General features: G+C 30.6%; 3 protein-coding genes across 4 annotated transcripts; 1 reads left to right on the forward strand and 2 right to left on the reverse strand.

The window, feature by feature from the left end:
• Positions 1 to 211: 211 nt before the first annotated feature.
• Positions 212 to 3,570, reverse strand: LOC107906624 (phosphoinositide phospholipase C 5). The gene is made up of 9 exons (XM_016833671.2): positions 2,597 to 3,570; positions 2,265 to 2,461; positions 2,051 to 2,186; positions 1,722 to 1,958; positions 1,380 to 1,615; positions 1,168 to 1,285; positions 918 to 1,070; positions 724 to 810; positions 212 to 637 (listed from the first exon to the last, which is right to left on the reverse strand). Exons 1-9 carry the CDS (start codon positions 2,921 to 2,923, stop codon positions 332 to 334), a joined length of 1,797 nt encoding a protein of 598 aa, XP_016689160.1. The 5' UTR covers positions 2,924 to 3,570; the 3' UTR covers positions 212 to 331.
• A 7,127-nt stretch (positions 3,571 to 10,697) lies between these two features.
• On the forward strand, positions 10,698 to 13,022 carry LOC107906623 (small RNA-binding protein 11, chloroplastic). 2 transcript variants are annotated; one of them, XR_001686738.2, is made up of 5 exons: positions 10,698 to 10,918; positions 10,988 to 11,056; positions 11,170 to 11,276; positions 11,579 to 11,702; positions 12,594 to 13,022. XR_001686738.2 is itself a non-coding variant. In XM_016833670.2 (4 exons), exons 1-4 carry the CDS (start codon positions 10,882 to 10,884, stop codon positions 11,648 to 11,650), a joined length of 285 nt encoding a protein of 94 aa, XP_016689159.1. In that variant the 5' UTR covers positions 10,735 to 10,881; the 3' UTR covers positions 11,651 to 12,192. The 2 variants fall into 2 exon arrangements, 1 of the variants encoding a protein (XP_016689159.1); XM_016833670.2 differs by lacking the exon at positions 12,594 to 13,022 and having other exon boundaries at positions 10,735 to 10,918; positions 11,579 to 12,192.
• On the reverse strand, positions 12,539 to 16,377 carry LOC107906622 (phosphoinositide phospholipase C 4). The gene is made up of 9 exons (XM_016833669.1): positions 15,719 to 16,377; positions 15,094 to 15,290; positions 14,737 to 14,872; positions 14,426 to 14,653; positions 14,062 to 14,297; positions 13,810 to 13,927; positions 13,340 to 13,480; positions 13,173 to 13,259; positions 12,539 to 12,992 (listed from the first exon to the last, which is right to left on the reverse strand). Exons 1-9 carry the CDS (start codon positions 16,031 to 16,033, stop codon positions 12,699 to 12,701), a joined length of 1,752 nt encoding a protein of 583 aa, XP_016689158.1. The 5' UTR covers positions 16,034 to 16,377; the 3' UTR covers positions 12,539 to 12,698.
• Between the last annotated feature and the right edge of the window lie 5,995 nt (positions 16,378 to 22,372).

A 22,372-nucleotide genomic window follows, 5' to 3' on the forward strand; every position in this document is an offset into this window, starting at 1 on the left:
ATATTTATTACGCTAATCTTGGATGAAAACAGGGTGCTTAAGAGATATCGAATTCTAACAAGTGCTATAAGTATATAGATATGTAGGTATCCCTTTGAGTTTTAAAAACATTACATTTCAAGTTATAAACTCTTATCGTTTGTAAATGAAATATTTTTATGGTTTATATGAATTTAAGTTGCTAAACGTTCAATTGATTTCATCCCCAGGATCCAAAATTGAAATTTGGTGTATTCTTGTTTCGGAAGACTGGTATATATGTTGTGGGACTATCTAATGCATTTGCATGAACATATCCCCTAGTGTGGGGAAGTACAGTCCCACGTAAAGACTAAATATCTACTTGGACAAACTCAAAGCGTAGAAGCAGCCTAAGTGAAGTGTACTTCTCTCCTTTGCGGTTAAACAGAGGCACAGCCCTGAAGCCTGGTCTTAATTCGGACATCGGCAGACATGTCTGGCCAGCGAAATCATCTTTCTCAGACATGTTATATTCGTGAACTTCGATTCTAAGTAAAGCTATTTCCGGAACTGTCAATTGGAACGTGAACTCTTCATCCCACACTCGGGTCCAATTGCCTTTTCTTTTCTTTGTTTTCTTCATTGTCTTGTCTGCTGGAACACCTGCTATACCAACCTGTTTTCGAGATTGGAGTTACTCGAAAATTCGAGGGATTGGATGATTGATTGATTGAAGCACTGTTATAAGCAAGTTATGCTTACCCTGGTATAGAATTCTGGTGAAGACCAAAGATTGAGGTACCTTTGTTTGAAATCTAAATGCCATCCATCTCCCATGTGTACTTTAACCTGTTGAGTAACATGGGAAGGTAAATTAGAGAGAAAGAAAAGATGATTACAATGGTGGAGACTGAGGAATCAATTTTTATTTGTTATAAAACTCCATTGAGTCTCACTTTTAAGATTTTCTTCACTGGCAGCTTTGCTTTGGCATCAAAAACCTGATCATTTGGTCCCACGTTCATCAGAAAGTCTGGCTTTTTCACATAGCCACACCCTCCATTGGATCCAAACATCCCATGCATCAACCACAGAGGCTTTCCATATCCCTGAAACCAAACCATAAAAAACACATGCTTAAAAAACATCACTAACAATCGAAAACTATTTTGGATATGGAAGAAAGGGAAATACTAAAAGCCGAACCTGCATGTTCAAAGCAACCATTTGAGCCCCATGCATCCAACCAATTAAAGGATTGTAGTTTGAGGAGTTAACCCGAGTACCCTTAGGATATATCCTCAAAATGTTCCTTTGTGTGAACCTAAAGCACCATTGATTTCAAGGATTAAATATTAGAGTAGGTGCACTCATAAATGAACCACTAACATAAAAGCCATCATAATAGCTGTTTGTACCTTACGACGTCTGTTCCATGGCAGACAGTAGCCTTTTCAAACTTTTGTTCACTCAAACTAAGGCGTCTAACTTTATCTTTCTCAACTTTTAGTTTCTCCCTCAGCTTTCCCTTAGGCTTTCCAGCTGGAATGGAGATCAGATTCTTGTAAGCCGGTGCTCCCAACGGCCGCAATAGCTGATCACAAGCTTCGTTGTCACCGTCACATTGACTATGTTCACTTGCATCACAGTCACTCTGCAAGTAAAACAGGCTAAAAGGTTTTAAAATGAGAAATTTAGGCAGAAATATGAAAAGAGATCATGATTTTTTTTCTTCTCTTTTTGCTTTTTTCTCAGCTGACCTTATCGTCATCATTGGTGAGGTCTGCTGACATTCTCCCCCACGTATCTTCATCAGAATCTTTGTCTTTGAGAGAGTTACTTCCTCTGCTTGATAAGTTTTTGTCTTCAAGGTATTCTTTTGGAGGTTTAGTTGATATGACAATTCGATATTTCAGTTCTTCCGGGGAAGGGAATTCTTTCACACAATCAGATTCAGGAGGACAAAACAACATGTTCCCAAATGTTTGGATCACCATCTGCAGATATATAATAAGCACTAATTAGAAATGTATAACTTTCCAGGAAAGATTGATGGACATTAAAATTGTAAAAGAAAATGACGAAAAACCTGAGCAACTTTAGCTTGAAGATCTGGGGTAAGGTGGTCTTCGAAAGTAATTATCACTGGGTATGGAGATGCAGAAAAAGCATGCTCTTTAATGGATCTCAAGCATTTAATCAGTTCCACTGGAGTTGTCAAAGTCCTACATTTAAAAAATACACATTTTAAAAACGAAAACCCTGAATTTATTTACCAGTTTTTTTTTTAAAACTGTACATACCATCCATGAAGAACAAGAACATCGTCTTTCGAAGAATTTGGCCATAAATCGAGTTCCACTACTCTTAAACCTCTCTTGAGAGCCTTTATGATTGGAACATCGCTGCAATCACTGCTGATTTGATTTCCAGTCAAATATGAATTGTGACCAGTGTATATGAAGTAGTGGGAAAGTGGAGCTGTCATGTCTTGATGAACCTGAATGGATTTTGTTCTATGTCAAAACATGGAATATGTACTTTTTTTTATTTTCTCTCCAAACAAGCATCTAATGTTTAACTTTCCCAGCAACCAAACAAAACATCAGGAAAGAAGCAGCAAAAGGATTTATACCTTATTAAGTAGAGGAGGATTGAGATCCACACAGAATAAATAAAACTGAAAATCTTCCAGACTTAAAGCCAGCTCTGGTAACTTTACATTGTTATGCCTCCTTTTAAACACTTCCTCCACAATCCTTTCAGCATCTTCCATGGAAGCTTCAACATCACCTTGAACCTCCACCAAGAACCGTCTCAGCTGTTCCACCGTCATGCCGGAGCCACCTCCGGTGGCGTACTTCATGAAAACCTCCTTCACATCAACCGGTGGCCCCGCCTCGGTGACCCCAAATTTCTTAGGGAAGCAGATACACATGCTATAATCTCCCATGTACCCCATACGAGAAACTAGCCCTGTCACAGCCTACTTTTACTGAATCAGATCAAGAAAAGAAAAACTTCCAAGTGCGTGATGACAATCTTTTGCTTTCCTTTGTTTCTACCTTGCTGTTGAAGTGGAGAGGTGATTATACATGCTCCCCTGTAAACATTCTTTATATATCAGATCTGTTCAACAAAAAAATCCCGCCTTCTTTGTTTACTGCCATTAGAGAGATTCCAGGAAGTTGGATTATTCTCACACATGCAAATTTGAAACAAAATAAAGAAACGGAAGAAGCGAGTTATCTTCTGACAAAATATTAGTACTTGTTTAGAAACAAGAATAATCTGTGATAGTCGTGGATGATTAATTTATATTACATTAAAATTGTAAGTGTGAGATTCTTGCAGTGTTTTCTTAGTCAAGTCACTCTCTTTTTTGTACGTTGATCGTTAAAAACCACTTTTTTATTTGTTTATTTTGTTTTAGATAAAGCTTGTGGTGTTTTGTCCATCTTCTGTGAAGATAGATGCCTTTGTGGCTTTGTTGATTATTATTTTCACACGGTAAGAAAGAAAAAAGAAGAAGAAGAGAGAATCCCTTTTTTTCTGTTTAAAATTAAATGACTACACTCAGAAAAAAAAGAATCTATTCCAAGTTGTTGCATTACTACTCAGATTCGAATCGATTTTTTTAAATTATGGATAACACATATCACAATACGTGCCTACTCTAAAATTTACCCTATTTCTTATAATCGCAAAAACATTGACTTCTACTTTTCACAATTTTAAAGTTTAATTTTTTCTAAAAATTACTTTTTAAATTTTAAAATTCAAGTTAAATTTGATAGTACCATATTTTTAGTAAAACAAATACTTACTTGATAATCATATAATGTAGTGAATTTGAAATCTAAAAAAAAAAATGTAAAAATTAAATTCTAAAATTTCCAGAAACAACACGAAGATACCTTGGAAGAAGAGTGACAGTGAATGAGTGGTTTGAGTGCTAAGTGTAAAAATTACTGCCAGATATGTGTACCCTAACTTGGACTGCCCACAAACACTGGACCTTCATCGTATCAACCACCATTCAGGTTGTGAAAATTGGCTTCTTTTTCTTTTTCGTTTATTTGATTTGAGATATATTATCTACAAAAACGAAGCAAATCAGCTAAAATATATTGATTAGTTGACTCTAACGATTGGACATGTAATTCATGTTTGAATACTTATTTTTTACATTGACATCGAATTTTTTTTTATTTAACTATGGAAGTTTGTAGTTCAATAATAAGAAATGAATTTGTTTTACATGTTTTTAAAAATAAATAGATGGCTCCCATGTGTACTAAACAATAATGTCATTTGTTTTATGATGGAGATCTCTTTTGTTAGACCATTACTATTCTTGTGATGATCAAAATATTACGTAGAAATGCTATTTTAATCTTCACGCGCCATGGTTCTGTTAGAATTGAGACTGATTATTGTCATTCAATTCTAAAAAAAAATTATAAAATAGTTATTAAATTATTTAAATTTTTTTATTTAAGTTATTAGATTGTTAAATTTATTTTTTATGGCCTTCTTTGTTCGCACCGTCTGTACCAATTGAAAGCTCTCTTTCTCCTTCTCTTCTATAGTTTCATTTTTTTTTCATGAAATAGTTTTGAATGTCACGAACCTACGAATCAAAATTCAAATAGTTTTATTCTCCGATTTCTGACATTGACCTTTAGATCAACTTGGATCTGCGAATCCATCGTATCGGTCACCAAATTGTCACTCAAAACTCAATAGTCAAACTTTTAAAAGGAAAACATAACAATCCGGTGACTTAAATAAAAATTTTCAAATAGTTCAATAACTTAAATGAAAACATACAATGACTATTTTGTAACTTTTTAAAATTGGATGACCAAAACATAAACATACTAATAATTTAGTGACTTTAATGGTAGTTTTCCCATTTAATATTTTCCTTATATCTTTAAAAATACATTAAATTTATTTTTGGTAGAGAAATTTTACTAGTAAAAGTAGAATGCAAACATATAAATATATAACCGAAGAAATACAAAACAAAATCAAAGCATGTAGAATTATTGAAAGTAAGATTTAGGGCCAGTTCTTTATTGTTTTTGAAAAGTGCTGTGGAAAAGTACTTTTGAAAAGTTTAGTTTAAAATTTGAGTGTTTAGCATTGCTGTCAAAAAGTACTTTTGAGAAATAAAATGTCCATTTTAGACATGTTATTATCAAGTAACAAATATGCATTTAAATAATATTTAAATTAATTAATATTATTATATTTTAGTAATAATATAAAAAAATTATTATAACTTGTTGTTAATATTTTATATATGAAATATAAATTGTAAATATTTTTAAGCAATAAATATTAATTATTTATAAAATTTAATTAGAATATATAAACTATATTTTAAATATTTAAATATAACCATTAAATATTTGTAATTAGTATTTTAAAAAATATTTTTTTTATTTTTAATTAATGATTCTAACGCAATTGTAATTAAGCACCAAGAAAAAAAAAGAAAAATACTATGTTATTAGATGGGTAAAAAAGTAATTAAGCACCAAAAGTACTTTTGGGAGAAGAAAAGTTAAAATTTTTAGCTTCTCATTTTCAGCTCCTTTTCAGAAGTACTTTTGAAAATCACTTCTGAAAAGTTAAAAATTTCTGTCAAAAGCAACTTATTCTGCACAACTTTTCTTTCAAAAGTACTTTTGAAGTCAGAAGCATTTGTTTTAAGCAATGAAGAACTGGCTCTTAGAGACCTCAGGCTTCGACTTTCTGAAACTTTATGTTTGTGCACGGATTGTAGGTTGATGGAGATGTTTGATTTTCACCTATTCAATTATTCCTTCTAACCATTATTGAATCAATCTATTTTATTTTATTTTTTCAAAATTGGTTAATGACATCAGCAGCGCCAGCATGGCAGAGGGTAACGTGATTAACGCTGATTTTGTGAATAACGTGAATAACTTCCTCTAATTGCTTCTCATTATTACAAGATTTAATGCAGATTTTAGCGCCTAAAGTATATTATTTTTTTCACTTTCAACTTAAATTTTTTTATTCACTCCGATCTCTAATATTATTAAATGGTTCAGTTTAGTCCCAACGTTATCGGATATTTTTAGTTCAATTTTTTGGACATTAAAAGAATAGTTAGAATATCCAATCAACTATAAATTATAATGGATATTCGTTGACGCCACGATAATGCCACAATTCGGTAAAAAAACCTAAAAGAACTTTAAAAGTATAAAAAATTAAAATTATAAATAAATATAAGTGTCTAAAAATAAAAATATGTGAAAAGTAATAAAAAATATAAAAAACTTATAAAAAAATAATAAAAATTGTAAAATATTGAAAATTTTAAAATGTTTATTAGAAATCGTAAAAGCTTTTAAAAATTATTAAAATTTTTAAAAATAGAAAAATATAGTATATTGGAATTAAATAAACGTTCGATAATTACATTTAAAATATTAAAAATTTGATATAAAAATCGTATGTGATAATACAATCAATTTTTATAAAAATTATATTTTCAACATATTCTAATAAGAATTGAATACATTTTTAAATCAATTTATAATAATTTAAAATACATAAATGTTTAGTACTTTACCAATGTTGTTGGCAATATGTTTATTTGACTCAACTCCCTATTTAATGTCTTGAGTAAGCTTCCTTCATCAATCATTATGCACATGCTATTTTTATTTTATACCAATGTTCTTTAGATTGATTAAACACTAGATAGTAGTTTTTAAGATATTGCATAAATAATTTGTTTTGAGAGAGTAAAAATTATTTAGAATAATTAAAAATATTATTTAATTGTGATAAATTATTTTTATTACAAGTTTGTCTAAATTTAACACCTAAAAATATAACAATTATAAAATTTGATCAATTGAATTATAAAACATTTTTCGTAGGTGATATGCTTCTAAAAAACAACAATCTCATGTTTAAGCTCTAGAAAATGTGATTTATAAAATTTTATAAATATTAAAATTTATAATATATTTTTATTTTTTTAGTAATTCTTTTATATTTTTATATTTCATTGTGTAATTTTATAATTATATATATATTTATAAATTCTTAAATATTTTATATATGCTATGAAATAAATAACAAAGAAAGTAAAAGAACAAAAAATAGGTAAGCAAAAAAAAACGTATTTCTATTGATCAATAGGGAAGAATACAATATTACTCCAAAGTCTATATTTGTAAACATAAGACGCAAAAATGAAATAAAATTATACTTTTAATAAATATTGGAGTCCTAAAGTACATCAAACTTATATTAATTTTGATTTTCCACTTTACAATGAAATATTCATAACAATATATTTTTCTTTTTTAAAGTTCTTTTAAGATTTTTCCAGATAATGATATCACAATGGCATCATCATATGACACATAACAACATATTATCGGCTAGATCTCTTAGTCGATAGTTAGTAATATTAAAGATTAAACTAGAAATGACTGATAACGTTAGGCACTGAAATAAGCTAAAAAAAGCTTTAAAAACCAAAGTGAAAAAAACAATATACTATAAAAACTAAAGAATTAAAGTATACATTAAACCTCATTACAACAACAATTAAACTAAAACTCATATCCTTTAAAAACAAAAAACCGGTACACTTAAGTTATTAGCATAATTTGTATATATAATATTTTGTAAACTATTATTGTGTATTTTCAGTAACTATATGGATTTAAGTTCTGTTTATGCTATTTTCTAAAATATCATATTTTAATTCTTTTATATTTGTATTATATAATTATATTTTATTGAAAAATAAAAAATATATATAAAATCAACACTAATCATCGAGCTTACCCTCAAAGTATCTTAAATCTTTCAATTTTATCCATTAATTCATTTTGAGATATTTTTAAGGTTGTAATTTAAGCTATTTGATTTTAAAAATAATTATAAAATTATTGTGTTTTTAATTAATTTTTAATATTTTTTTCAAATGAAATGATATTTAATTACCTACTATTAAATCTAATAATAAACCAGCAGCTTTTTTTGGTGGGGTAGGAAATTGACCTACTTTTTAGTCAATTGTAGGTCATCCACGTGACAATGGGAAGTTGAAGGTTCCATCTCTGGCCCTTTTTTGAAAGGGTTAATTTACACTTTAGCTCCTAAATTTGGTAACTTGTAATTATTTGGTACTTAACTTTTTTTAGACTTCACTATAATCTAAATTTAAAAACCTTAAGCCACTTTTTTTAATTACCTAACTTACGCTTTAATATTTATTAATTAAAATACATTAAAAATTCAAAAACTTTTGACTTTAATATCTCCCTTTTTGCCTCTTACCTTCTCCTTCTTTTTCTCCCTAATCCCTCACCTTTCTCAATTTTTTTGGTTTGGTCCCTAAATTTCATGTCTTTGTTTTAAAAGAAAAATTGAAAATCCATTTTGTAATTTTTCTAGTAGGCGAGAAAGAATAAGAAAGTAAATGATTTATTTTTAGCTTTTTGGGTCAGAGTTCTCTGGCTCATCACCAAAAATGGCTTCCTTTTGCCCACTATGATTGATTTTGATTTTCGTTTTCCCTTTCTCTTGTTTTTCTCTGGGTTCCATGCTTGAAGAAAGTTCTTATTCTATTATCCTTTTGTTTCCCTCGTTTGAATTAGCTTTGGAAAATGAAGATGGTAGAGCTGTGTGGATGGGGGCAATTTATCAAAAAAAGCTTTTTTTTTTAAATTACTGAAATGGGCCCGGTATTTTATTATTTACCGGAATAGGCCTTTTTCGACAAATCGTGTCCACTTTAGCGTGATGTTAGAGGACGTGCCAGGAAATCGCGGCCACGTCAATGCGCTTTGCTGACGTGGCAACAAATCACATCCTCGAGGGGGCAATTTGTTGCCACGTCAGCAAAGCGCGCTGACGTGGCCGCGACTTGCCAATCTAATGAAATTTAATGTATATAGTTGCACTAAATTATTTAAATTATTTATAATACCTAAATTATCCCTGTTTATTTGTTATATTACATAAAATACTCATTTGAAAATACAAAACATTATGATAGTTAATTTAAAATTTATTCTCCACAACTAATGAAAATCATTTAAAATGCTAAAACTAGATCTGTCTGAACAAACTATATGAAAATCCCTGGAATGCTGTGATTTCTTCGTCTTCAACGAAAGATCTCGAGAAAGATCACAGTGAGGAAAGCTTGTGCTTAATGAGGAAGCAAATTTGGACAGGAAAGCTTGTGCTTAATGAGGAAGCAAATTTGGACACTCGGAATCATCTAACAATTATGCAGAATAGCAGCCGTCTTTCTTCACAGCTGAAACATCATCCCGAGAGCCGATATTGATGGTTTGTCCCTTGGGCAATGTTGTTTGATCATTCCCTCCTTCGAGTGCTTTTTGACTGATCACATGATGTATTTGAGTTAGTATTTCAGTGAATGCATGCTCAACATTTGTAGATTCAAGGGCAGATGTTTCCATAAAGAAGCGCGTACACGTGGGCGCGACTTATCTGTGTACTTTTTTCTCCAAAACCCTAAAAATTTTAAAAACCCTAAAATCAAAAAACTTACAAGTCAGGAAATCGCGGCCACGTCAGCACGTTTTGGTAAATGGCCCGTGTGAATGGTGGTGGATCGGGCCTTGAGCAGCAACAACTTGAACAAGTTTTGGTGATGGTGTTGTGGAAGAAGAAACAATGGATGAAGAAACAGAGGGAGAAGAAGAAACGATGATGGGATGAAAAAATATTTTTCATTAATAAAAGTGAAAAAATAAATTAACTAGTTTTTCTTTTTTAATGAACATCGCGTTTTTATCCACGTGTTAGTTGATGTTAAAAAACGCAACTGTGTTAATTAGGTATAAATTCACTCACGGTCTACAAATTTATAAATTATCAAGTTTATAGGCTAAAGTGTACCTTAACACTTTTTGAAAATGTATTTAAAAGAATGGTAAACTATCATCCAATTATGGGTCCCTTTTTTTTGGTGAATTTTTTAAAATTGGTCACATTGAAATGGTTTTTTTGTGCATTTCCGTTAAATACCATTAAGTATACGATAGAAAGGTGAGGTGATAATTAAAAAATTAATATAATAATAAATTTAGTCTCAGCTTTTACATATTATATTAGTTTAATTATAATTTTAAAAATTAACTCTCAAAATTTATAAATAATATCAATTTGATCTCAATCTTAAGAAAATTCAAAAAAATATAAAAATATATAGATATTTTATTTACAACAACTTTAAGAGAAAATAGATTAAATTGTTATTTATCTACAAGTATTCACTCGGTGATATGGACATATCTATGTCGTGGTTGAAAATGAAATAAAAAAGAAGAAAGAAAAACACTGTTGAGGAGACATACAAAAACAAATGAATATTTATATAAAATTCATTATATAAATTAAAGGTTGTGGGGTGAAAAAAATATTTTATATTAAAAATATAGGTGGATTGGCAATCAATTTTTATTTTCCTATTATTGAACATGCATTTAATTATTAGTTTTAAAATTTTGTTATTTTATTTAGAGATGGTATAAAACTATAATAAACAAAATGTATTATAATAATATTAATTATAATTAAAAAAATGTTTTTATATTTTTATAATTGAATTAATGAATTAATTAAAGGTTTAATTAATTCAATAAAATGTTTAAATATAAGTTTTAGATTAGAGTAGAAACAAAATTCTACTTGGCTATAGCCCAAGTCCAGATAGCCAATAGTTACAACACCATAATTTCATCTAATCAAAATTCAAAACCGAAGGCAAGAAGCCTATATGGCTTACAGTGGCAACGGACGTCGTCGTTTGGTGCAGCTGTGATGAATAAGTACCGACTTTAGGGTCCCGTTTTGCCGACACTGTTTCACTCTCAGATGGCTAAGATTTTGGGGACTCAGCTCTTTGTTCACAGTTACTACCTCTCTTTATCACTTTCATCTGCATATTTATTCTGGAATTAATTCTTACAGTTGATCGCAGGGTTGTCATTTTTCACAAACCATCAAGAGCTTAAGACTTTATTTGCACCATTTGGTGTTGTTAAAGAAGGTACTAAATTTTTTCGCTCAGTTTTATTATTATTTCTGTTTTCTTTTTCTATGAAAATCATAGTATTTTATCAATTCCCATATTGGGTTGTCGTTTTTTCTTTGTGAGTGTAGCTAGGCTCATTAGAGACCCCAAAACTCAAAGGCCTAAAGGGTTCGGTTTTGTTACATTTGAAACCGAGGCAGAAGCTCAGAAGGCACTGAAAGCGATGAATGGCAGGGTAATCTTCAAATGTCACCAACTTTTGTTTATCTGTTTTTTTTTTTTTTGCATCTTACACTATCTGAGAATCCTTCAAATCGGAGTTTGAATTAATTGTATTTGCGGTTCAATAAAGCATGATTCAGTGTAAAAAAGTTCTGTTTATGGCTGAATCAATCTGATCAATGCTCACTCACTATGTTAGTGTCGTTTAAAATTCAGATTTCTGAGCATTTTTCTTGTTATCGAAATATTCCGTGAAATGAACTTTGAATACTCCTTTTTCTTACATGTTATCGTTGTTTGGTTCTTTTGCACAAGATTGTCCGTGGAAGGCTGATATTTGTTGAATACGCAAATGATAAGTCTCAAAAGACCGATGCAGACAGTTGAAAAATGGCACGCTAATGCTCGTTTCAAGATCTCCTCATCTTACCAACACCTTGTAAGTCAGTTTCCTGCTTAGAGAAGTCAAAAAAATTGAAAACAATATTTTTGTAGAATGTGAATCTGCATTGGTGAGCAACGCATGTATCAACATTCTGTGAGAACATTGTGATTGTTATTATCATTTGAAGAAAATGCAACCATGGCCTGCCTTTTCCGGGTTTGCTGGCTAAATTGCATCCTTCAAAAGACTATTTATTTGCTTTGCTTAATACATGATTCTGGGAAGGTTTTATGTTCTTTGCCCTATTATTAGTTTTGTTACCATTCTTTGATAACAGGAGTCTAAATTTAATTGTCTTCCAGCTTGGTTAGATAAAATACAAAATCGACTAGCACAGTATTGAATACGGGGCATGAGAGAGTTTTTGTTTTCGTATTTGGGGCCTATGTTACTTGGCTCAAACTCATATGCGTGTGTTAGATACGGATATATTCAATTTATTGTAAGTTACTTTTATGTATTTGAAGATGACATTGAAGTTGAACATTGAGTGAGCAAATTAACAAAGTAATGTCACTATGCATCAAAACTTCAAAAATAAAAGTATGAATAATAAGATAAAATTGGTGAAGCATTTAATTTAACGAGGCTAATATGCATTCCACCAAGGAAGCATGGAAGAATAATCTATACATGGCATATCCAGGAGCAAAATTGACATAATGCACAGGAGAATTATAAGGTGTAGAAACCTCTCTTGGACTCAGAATATGGTTATGTGCATTTCCCTTTTCAAGTTTTTCCATTTGGAGTAATTCTTGATGAATCATGTTTCCATAATAATGTATGTCTGAATATGTGTGAAAAATCAGAGTAATAACAGCTAGAAGTAGATCAAACATTTGTCATTATTTTATTAATTTTTAAGTTTTTTTTCTATGGCAGACAGGAGAAAATGAAGCTGAAGTAGCTTCTACTACCGATGGAGCAAAATAGGTAGTCCTTCAACCAAACCAAAAAAACACAAAAAATTAACAAACCTCTATAGTCTCACACAAAATCAAACCGCATAAGAAGTCTGGTAGAGTTTAACTTCTCTCCTTTGCGATCAAAGAGGGGAACTGCCTGGATCCCCTGCTTCAGTTCTGAGACTGGCAAACAAGTTTGACCGGCAAAGTCATCCTTCTCGGACATGTCATATTCGTGGACCTCAACTCGCAGCAATGCCAATTCAGGAACAGTCAATGGAAATGTAAATTCTTCATCCCAAACAGGTGTCCAGTTGTCTTCTTTTATCTTCGTTTTCTTCATTATTTCATCATCTGGCACTCCTGCTATTCCAACCTGCATTAACAAATTCAGAGTTAAAATTCAGTAAGCATGTTTATCATTATTCAAACTACACTGCACTTGGCTGGTTCACTGTAAATTTTGCTGGAATACACGGAATATTGAAATATATCAGAAAATTGTTTTGACACATTAAACAATTAGTATCTCCGGTTACCAGTGTAATCATCTTACCTTTGTATAGAAATCAGGTGGCGAATAGGTGTCAAAGTGTGTGTGTTTAAAATCTAAGTGCCATCCATCTCCCATGTAGACTTTCACCTGTCGGGTAGATGATAAGAGGATTCAATAAAAGGATGCTGGGAAGGATGAGAATCTGTTGATATTTGAATAATGTTTACCCTTAATCTCTTCTTAACCGGTAACTTAGCTCTCTCACTGTTCGCATCCACATTCATCAGGAAATCGGGTTTTTTTACATAACCACAGCCTCCATTAGCTCTAAACATCCCTTGCATTAACCAAAGGGATCTACCATATCCCTGCAATTATACCACAACCTTGTCAGTTGGATTTATAAAACTTTGGGTCATAACTCATAACAACAAACTTTTGCATTGCAATGAAGGATAAATAGCATTGAAGAAAATGCACTTAGCATTTATATAGTATGATCAAATTCAATTTGCTTGGGTTTTTGAATTCAATGTCGAAGAACACCTTCAGGAAGTTATATTTTTGTTTCCACTACTTTTAATTTAGTCTAAACAAAAAAAAAATGCATAACTAAAATCTGCATGAAACGCTTAAACAAAACCTGCATTTCAGAATACCATGATTAGGGGAACTGAAATAAGTATAGAAACAAAACCTGCATGTTAAAGGCAATCATTTGAGCTCCATGCATCCAACCAATTTGTGGCTTGTAGTTTGAGGAGTTAAACCGAGTACCCTTGGGATATATCCTCAGGAAATTCTTCTGGGTAAATCTAAATGCATTAATGAAAGGAAAATTTGGGAATTAGGAAAATTAATAATAAAGAAGAAAAATCAATTACGTTTTACATAATATTTACCGTATCATACAAGGAATGTCTGGTTTGAAATTAATGCAAATAATTACCTCACAAGATCAGTCCCGTAAGACACAGTAGCCTTTTCAAGTGCTTGTTCACTCAGACTAAGGCGCCTAACTTTATCGGGTTCAACTTTTAGGGCCTCCTTCAACCTACCTGTTATTTTGCCACCAGGAATGGCAATAAGACTCTTGTAACCAGGGGCTCTTGAAGAGTCTACCTCAGGTTCAAACGCATCTGAATCTTCATCATCCTGATTGTTGTCACTTGCATCACTATCAGTCTGCAACCAAAAATCTACATAAGTATTCAAAGATGGACCTATCTAAGTGCACCTGTAGAAGATTCCTTGTAATCTACGTATTAGGTTAAATGAAACCAACATGTAACTCGATTCATTTCAAAGCATACCTTTTCATCTTCTTGTTCAGCTGTAAGTTCTGTTGGTTCTTTTCCCCAAACATCATCATCTGAATCCTTCTCCTTTTCTTTGTCCTTGTTAGTCTGAGCTTCAAGGTACTCTTTGGGAGGTTTGGTTGAAATAAGGATCTTATACTTCAGATCCTCTGGTGCAGGGAATTCTTTTAAGCATTCAGATTCGGGACGAAACAGCATTTTCCCAAATGTTTGAGTAACCATCTACAATGACATTAGCCAAAGGTGATTCCATTCTCAAGCATAAATGGAAGGTTAAAAGATAAAGAACTATATAAGGTAAGTACCTGAGCAACTTTTGCCTGAAGTTTTGGAGTCAGGTGGTCTTCAAGAGTAATTACAACGGGATATTCGGATGCACTAAAAGCATGTTCTTTAATGGATTTTAAACATTTAATGAGTTCCACCGGAGCTGTCAAAGTCCTATCATCATAGACAGACAAATCAACGATTCTTCGACAAGTAGAACAAAACAAAAATTGAACCAAACCTGCTAAGCAGTGCTAGAAAAGTATGCATTTTGCCTCGTAAATCAAGAAGAAGAAAATTAATACCACTTCTATCAAGACAATACCACATTGAAAAACAAACCCGGTACAGTTCCACGTAACATTCCAAGAACAAAGATATTAAAAGAAATTTACCTTCCATGTAGAACATCCACATCATTTTTTGTGGAATTTGGCCATAGATCAAGCTCCACCACTCTTACTCCTCTCTTCAGTGCCTTTATGATTGGGACATCGCTACAGTCGCTACTGAGTTGATTTCCAGTTAAATACGAATTGTGACCAGTGTATATGAAATAATGGGATAAAGGAGCTGTCATGTCATGGTGGACCTGAATGCAAAGATCGTACTAATTGTCAAACAAATGGTCTCATAATCCCCAAACATGCATACACAGAAAAAGGTGAAGCACTAATCAAGCAGGGATGAACACTCCTCAATTTTGTCTAAAATTGTAAAAATTTACCAAGTGTTTGGATCAAAGTTTCAAAACCCTTTTGACTTTGCATTAAGAGAACACCTCTTCAAACAAGAAACCAATTTTGATATAGTTTTCAGGAGCATCCTTCATCGCCAAAACAAGGGGAAAAAAGGGTAACATTTGGAGTGTATGGTAAGTATCAAAATTAACCTCCATCAGCTCCAACAATATAATCCTTAACACACTAACCAGATCCCACTGATGATAAGAGTTTTTATAACAAAAAAAAAAAAGGACAGATGAAAAAACCAAATCATTGAAAATAAGAAACGGGTCACCTTATTATCGATTGGCGGATTTAGATCTGCAGAAAACAAGTAATGATGGAAATCATCGAGGGTCAATGCGTGTTTTCTGAACTTCGCCATATGGTGTCGTTTCTGCAGAACCTGCAGCAGAATCTCCTCCGCGTCGGAGACCTTGGCACCGCCTTGCCCCTGCACATCCACCAAGAACCTATGCAACTGCTCCGCCGTCATTTGAGGCCCACCTTCGGCGTACTTCTCGAATGCAGCTATAACATCCGGTGGTGGTGCCGCCTCAATGATTTTGAACTTCCTAGTAAAGCACCCGCACATCCTATAAGTCCCCATCTTTCAACTCTGCTTTTCTTTTCCCTTGATGAATGAAATGAAAGAAATTAGCGTTGATTGAAATGGTTTTAGAAAGTGTAGAGAAACTGTGGATTTAGGATTTGTATTATTCGAATGCCGAAGTGGGTCTTTTGTTTCTTTATTTTTTATTTTTTATGTCGGAAGTGCTGGTTACTTTGGTTGATAATGAGCCGAATCATCCTTCATCCATTTACTCTGAAACCAACTTCTTTGTATAAATTATTTGTGACTTGTTTTAATATTTGACTATTTATGATTCCATTGAAATTTCTAACAATCTAACTCGATTTTTTAATTAACATCTCACCTAACCTAAATTTGCACAAAATAATGAACCACCATAACTTTCGCTCACACGCCTACTAACTTTCCTATTATTTACCACCAAAAAATAATTATTTCATTCAATATTAAATAATAATAAATTATTTTTTAGATTAATCCTTTAAAACTTGGATTTAAAAATATAAAAATAAAATATTTCAATATAATTTATTAAATTATATATTATTTTTATTAAATTATATTTAATAATATTTTAATAAAATATTTTTAATAACAATCCTATTAAAATTTAATAATCATCTACCTAAAGTACTCTGGTCATTTCAATTTTTCTTCCTTATGCTATTATAACATCACTCTATTCAACCAAACACAAAAATACTATTACAATTCTGTTCCATTCCATTCAACCAAACAATTGAATTACTGATTACAGCTCTATTCCATTACAACAAACCAAATGTAGTGTTTTAGTTTTTGTCCAATTCTTAATTTATAGTTTATTTTAGATTTAGTTCGGGTTTTTTCGGTTTTATTATGGTATATATAACACCCCTAACCCTTATCCGTCACCGAAACAGGGTTACGGAGCATTACCGAACTTTTCAGATCAAATATGAACATTATATAATCATCTAGCATACACATCATAATTTAATACCTTTAAAACATGTCAAAACAATCATCCTAGTTTCTTAACCAATGTACCCTCATAGGTACTTCACATATATTATCAAAACAATCAAATAAAATACCATTTAAGCCAATTCTAAATTCATACCAATTTTAACCCAAATTTGCCTATGTCACTCACACTTATGCATCAACTTAAACATTCCATATTAAACCTCAACTTAACACATATAATCATGTATATAAGTAACCAATATCATCTTATAACATTATTTACATTCACTTCCCAAAATGACAAGCATAAGACATCCTAGGTACACGCCGACACAAAAAGAAACATACATCACCACGTTTTGAGTTCGGAATCGTTGATGGATGCTGAATCGACAATCTGACTTTAACCTAACCTGTGCACGGATAACAAACCATACGCTGAGTATAAACTCAGTGGTATTTTTATAATCTGAATGCTTAAAAGTAAAATAATATAACATATAATAACTCTAGTCATACAATTATTCAATTCATAAATAAGGTATTTATAACACATTCAATTTTTATCATTTGCTATTCCAGATAGCTTTTCACAATATGAACACAAATCATTTGAACAACAATATTGTTAATTCATATTCAATTCATAAATACAAAAATCATGTGTCTCTAACCATATTTCAAATCACCACTCAATATCAATCATAACACTATTTTATTCAATAACCCCTATTAACCTGACACGGACTCAAACGGATACATAGATCCGGCCAAAACACACTAGTTTGGCACCCAATGCTTCATCGGATAATTCGAAGTAATAAGTTGACACCTAATGTCTCATCGGCCATACCGAAGTAAATTGGTACCCAGTACCTCATCAAATTTATCCAAAGTAATAATTTGACACCCAGTATCTCATCGACTTGAAGTCGAAGTATCCCTGAACTCTTCCAATCCTATGGCATGCCATCTATATCCGATTCAACCCGATACAATTAATAGGGTTTCAATTCATTTTTCTAATGTCACAATTATCCAATACTCAATTATCACATAAATCACAATTTCACATACATTCAATTCAATATAAAAAATGCTAACATTTACCTTATTTACTTACCATAAACATTTAAATCAAAATAGAACAATTAATAATTAAATTCGGATTATAGAAATACAAACCAGAATTTCTGAGCTATTCCTCGTAGACTTTATCTTTTCCTTTCTTAGTCGAAGTTTTTGGTACAACATTAGCTACGGAAATTAAAACAATTAAAATTCATCAATACAATATAATTTCACATTGAATATTTCAATTTTTATTCAACTTTTGTCTAAATTCTAATTTAGTTCCTAAACCGAGACTAACTTTATTTCTTCAAAACTAATTCCATATTTCCATTCAATTTCCACTTTAGACTAAATTCAACTCTCTAATTTCACTCAAATCCCTAAATTTCAAAATTTTTACAATTTAGTCCCTAATACTCAAAACTTATAATTTATTTTACAATTCAATCCCTTTTTCATTTCTAACTTAAAATTCTATCAATTTAATCTCAAGTACATAAATTATTCAACATGAACAACATCCAAAAATTCAATATTTTCTAAAATTTCAACATAGGTTAAGTAGTATTTAATACTAGGATTCTAAAAACATAAAAATTACAAGAAAAGAGACTAAATTAGCTTACCAATTAAGCTTTGAACCCTTGAAAACCCTAATTTTTTTCTCCTTTTTCTTCTCTGTTTCAATCTACTTTGTTCTTCTTTTTCTATTAATTTTCTTTCATTTATTTTATGTTACTTTAAATTCTAATAGTTATTAGAATTAGATCTCTACTTCTTTTATACTTCTTATGCCTATAAATAGAGACTCTGATGAAGTATTGTAATCATCCATTTTGATCAATAAAGTACATTCACTATTGCTTTCATATTTTCTTTGTTCTTTATTCCCTCCATCTCTCTTTATTTTATAACACGTTATCAACACGATCTTCCTCAAAGTGATAGTTCCTTTTATCGATGATTAAATTTATTCTTCATGATTTCCAAGATCTTTGATGGATGGTGAAGGATTTGATATTGCTATCTATTGAAATTGTGAAATAAGATCATGAAGACTTCATTGAACATGAAAGGTACATAAACTTAATTAGATCTCTATCTTTACACTTTTTCTCAATAATAGCATCTTTAGATATTAAATCGATTTGATATATGGTTTAAATATTTGAGATGATTTTGTTTTAAGTTTTGGTTCCATGGGTTACTTATGGTTTCAAACATCTTATTTGTTCATGAAAATTAATATTGAATGACTTCTTTATGTTACTATAGTAAGTTTTATAATTAAATAATGTATTTGGCTAAAAACATATTAGTATGTAAATTTGTTTTGATAAAGCTATGAAATTTATGATTGTTAAAATTTGATTTAATTCGAATATAGATTATGTTCCTTTATTGTCTCCTATTATTTTGGTTATTCAATTTGAAATTTTTTAATATTCATACACGCGTAGTTTTAAAGACAATTTTTTGAGGAATGTCTAAATTGATTTTTGGGTTGGTTCTAATATTGAATTTCAAGTTTAATTGTTGTCATTTTTATTTCTTGAATTATTTTGGTTGAAAACATTTTCAAAAACTTAAATGAGAATTACTATATTAATTTGACCGTTCGCATTTCTATGAATCTCGTTTGTATTAACCAATTGTTGTTTGATAAGAAGCATTAAAACAATTCGTGTGGTTTGATTTTGTAAATGCCTTATATTTTCTCATTATACAACCTTGGAAAACTTATTATTTTCATAAAGTTGTTAAAGGTAGTTCATACACTTTATATTTGTTAATTATTTAGAGAAATTATATAAGCAATTATAAATGGAAAAGTTTTAGTGAACATGAAATGTATGATTTTGAAGTAAATTTCATACATGTATGCAATGGTTTATGATTTTTTTTTGGTACTAGCATTATATCAGGTCTGATATTTTAAATGTCAATTTTATCTGTACATTTGATTTGCAATAAACTTCATATGTGATTTGGTTATTTCTTTCTAGTTAATTGATGATGAAAAACTCTTGTGAAAAGGGCTTTAAAAGTATTTTTGGATTGATCTAATGCCTTTTTAAGGTTAAACATGATAATGAATTATTTGTTTCACTGATTTTGCACATTCCTCGAAGTGAATGATTGCAATAAATATAATAAATTGTATAATCACTTTTGATTATTAATGTCAATTTGAACATTTGAAGATTTTGACATATTCCCTGAAGTGAATATTTCAAATTATATTTCTTTTATTCAGTTAATAACATTATAGACTTCACATTGATGTAGACATTTCCAGAAGTAAATGTCACAATATTGCTTATATGTGGATACAAAATAAAAGGAATGACGATAAAATTATCAATTGTCAAAATTTATATTGACATTATTAGTACAATTGAAAAATATGTTAAAGTAAACCAGAAGTTTACTAATACAAATACATTTACTATTTGACGTGACCAGTTAGACTATTTTAGATTATATATGATGCGAAAATTTATTGAGAATTCATATAGACATTCATTAAAGAACCAAAAGATTCTTTAATTTAAAAGAATTCTTATATGTTGCTTGTTCTCAAAGAAAATTAATTATTAGAAACTCCTAGCTAAAGTTGAGATCTAAAGTCTTGCATTTCTGAAGCGAATATGGACCCATTCATCAACCATGTGAATGGTTTTGATATTATATGATTTTGATAGAAGCATATACAAAATAATCACATGCGTTATCAACTTGCAACCTATTGTTTGCGAGATTGCTTGTTTAAATGATTAATTTCAGATTATGCAATTAAAACAATTCATCTTGCTAATGTTGGTGAGTTTACATCCCAAGTTTTCAATTATTATTGCATGTCAATTGGGATAAACGTTGAACATCCTGTAGCTCATGTTCACACACTAAATGATTTAGCTGAATTGTTTATCAATTGCCTCCAACTAATAGCTAAATTATTACTTATGAGAACAAAACTTTCTATTTCAACATGAGATTATGTTGATTTACGTGTTGCACGCATCAAGCCAATAAGTTATAAATACTCTCCATTATAGTTAGTTTTTGATCAAGAGCTAAATATTTCTCATCTTTGAATTTTTGTATGTGTGTATATATTCCAATTGCTCCACTACGACGCACAAAGATGAGTGAATCCTCAAAGAAAGTTGGGAATATATATTAACTATAAGTTTCTTTATATTATTAGATGTTTTTAATGTATTCGAGATTCAATTATGACATGATTTGTGATTACAATTTTGATTCGATGGTTTTCTCAACATTAGGCGGAGAGAAACAATAACTTGTAATGAGTTAGGGGGAGAGTAATTGAACTAGAAGTTCAATAAGGATAACTCATTACAAGTTAATTGTTAGATGTATTTATAACCTTAATGAAAATAACCAAGTGTTATATACCATCTAATATTTTAATTTGAATCAAAGTCCCAGTAGGACAATCAGTTAGAATAAATAAGAGATTGATCGGTTTCAAAGGTGAAAATTCTTCTAGATGGTCATATAGTGAAGGCGAGTGCTCCAGAAGAGACCCGAGACATAACTAATAAGTAAAACTTCAGAAGAGATTCAGGTACCTGAAGCTAAATTTTAAAATAATCAAAATAAGAGATCTTAATAAGTTATGTCAATTCGAGAAAATATGGAACCGAATAATAAAAGTGGTCGACAATGATTTTGCATGCAATATTATTATTGAAATAATGAAATAAAAGGAGGATCTTGAATAAATCTATTGAGAAGTATAGATATGGAATAAATTGATCAAAATAGAAATATGCAACTCAAATACAATTAAATTCGTGGAATTTTTGGACCAGTAGTCCAAATATCTAAAGGTATAAAGCCAGTGAGGGTGCAAATGAAGTAGTTTTGCAAAAACAGAATAAAAATATGAACTTTTTCGCTAAATACTAGTATTGATTATGAAAAGATATAATATTCTTTTGTGGTAGATGTAATAACCTTTAGACATATTATTTTGACAATTCATAAAAGATTTAACTTGCGCCTAATGGTGGTTGTTACAACCTTTATAAATCAGTATGTGGTAAAGTTTATATTAAAATCCTTGAAGGATTTAGAATGCTAGAAGCATATTGAAATTCTCAGGAAATTATTCATTTATATGAATTGAAATAATTGAACATATATGGTAAATTTAACTTAGTCAATAGTAGTTGAAAGAGGATTATAAAATGATCCAAAATACCTATTTGTATTTTTATAGAAGGATCATGATTAAAATTTGCTATGGTTATTGTTGAAACTCCTGAAGATATCAAAATATGTTTCCCCAAAATTTTTCCT

Source organism: Gossypium hirsutum, chromosome D05 (assembly GCF_007990345.1).
Source record: "Gossypium hirsutum isolate 1008001.06 chromosome D05, Gossypium_hirsutum_v2.1, whole genome shotgun sequence".
Lineage (NCBI taxonomy): Eukaryota > Viridiplantae > Streptophyta > Magnoliopsida > Malvales > Malvaceae > Gossypium > Gossypium hirsutum.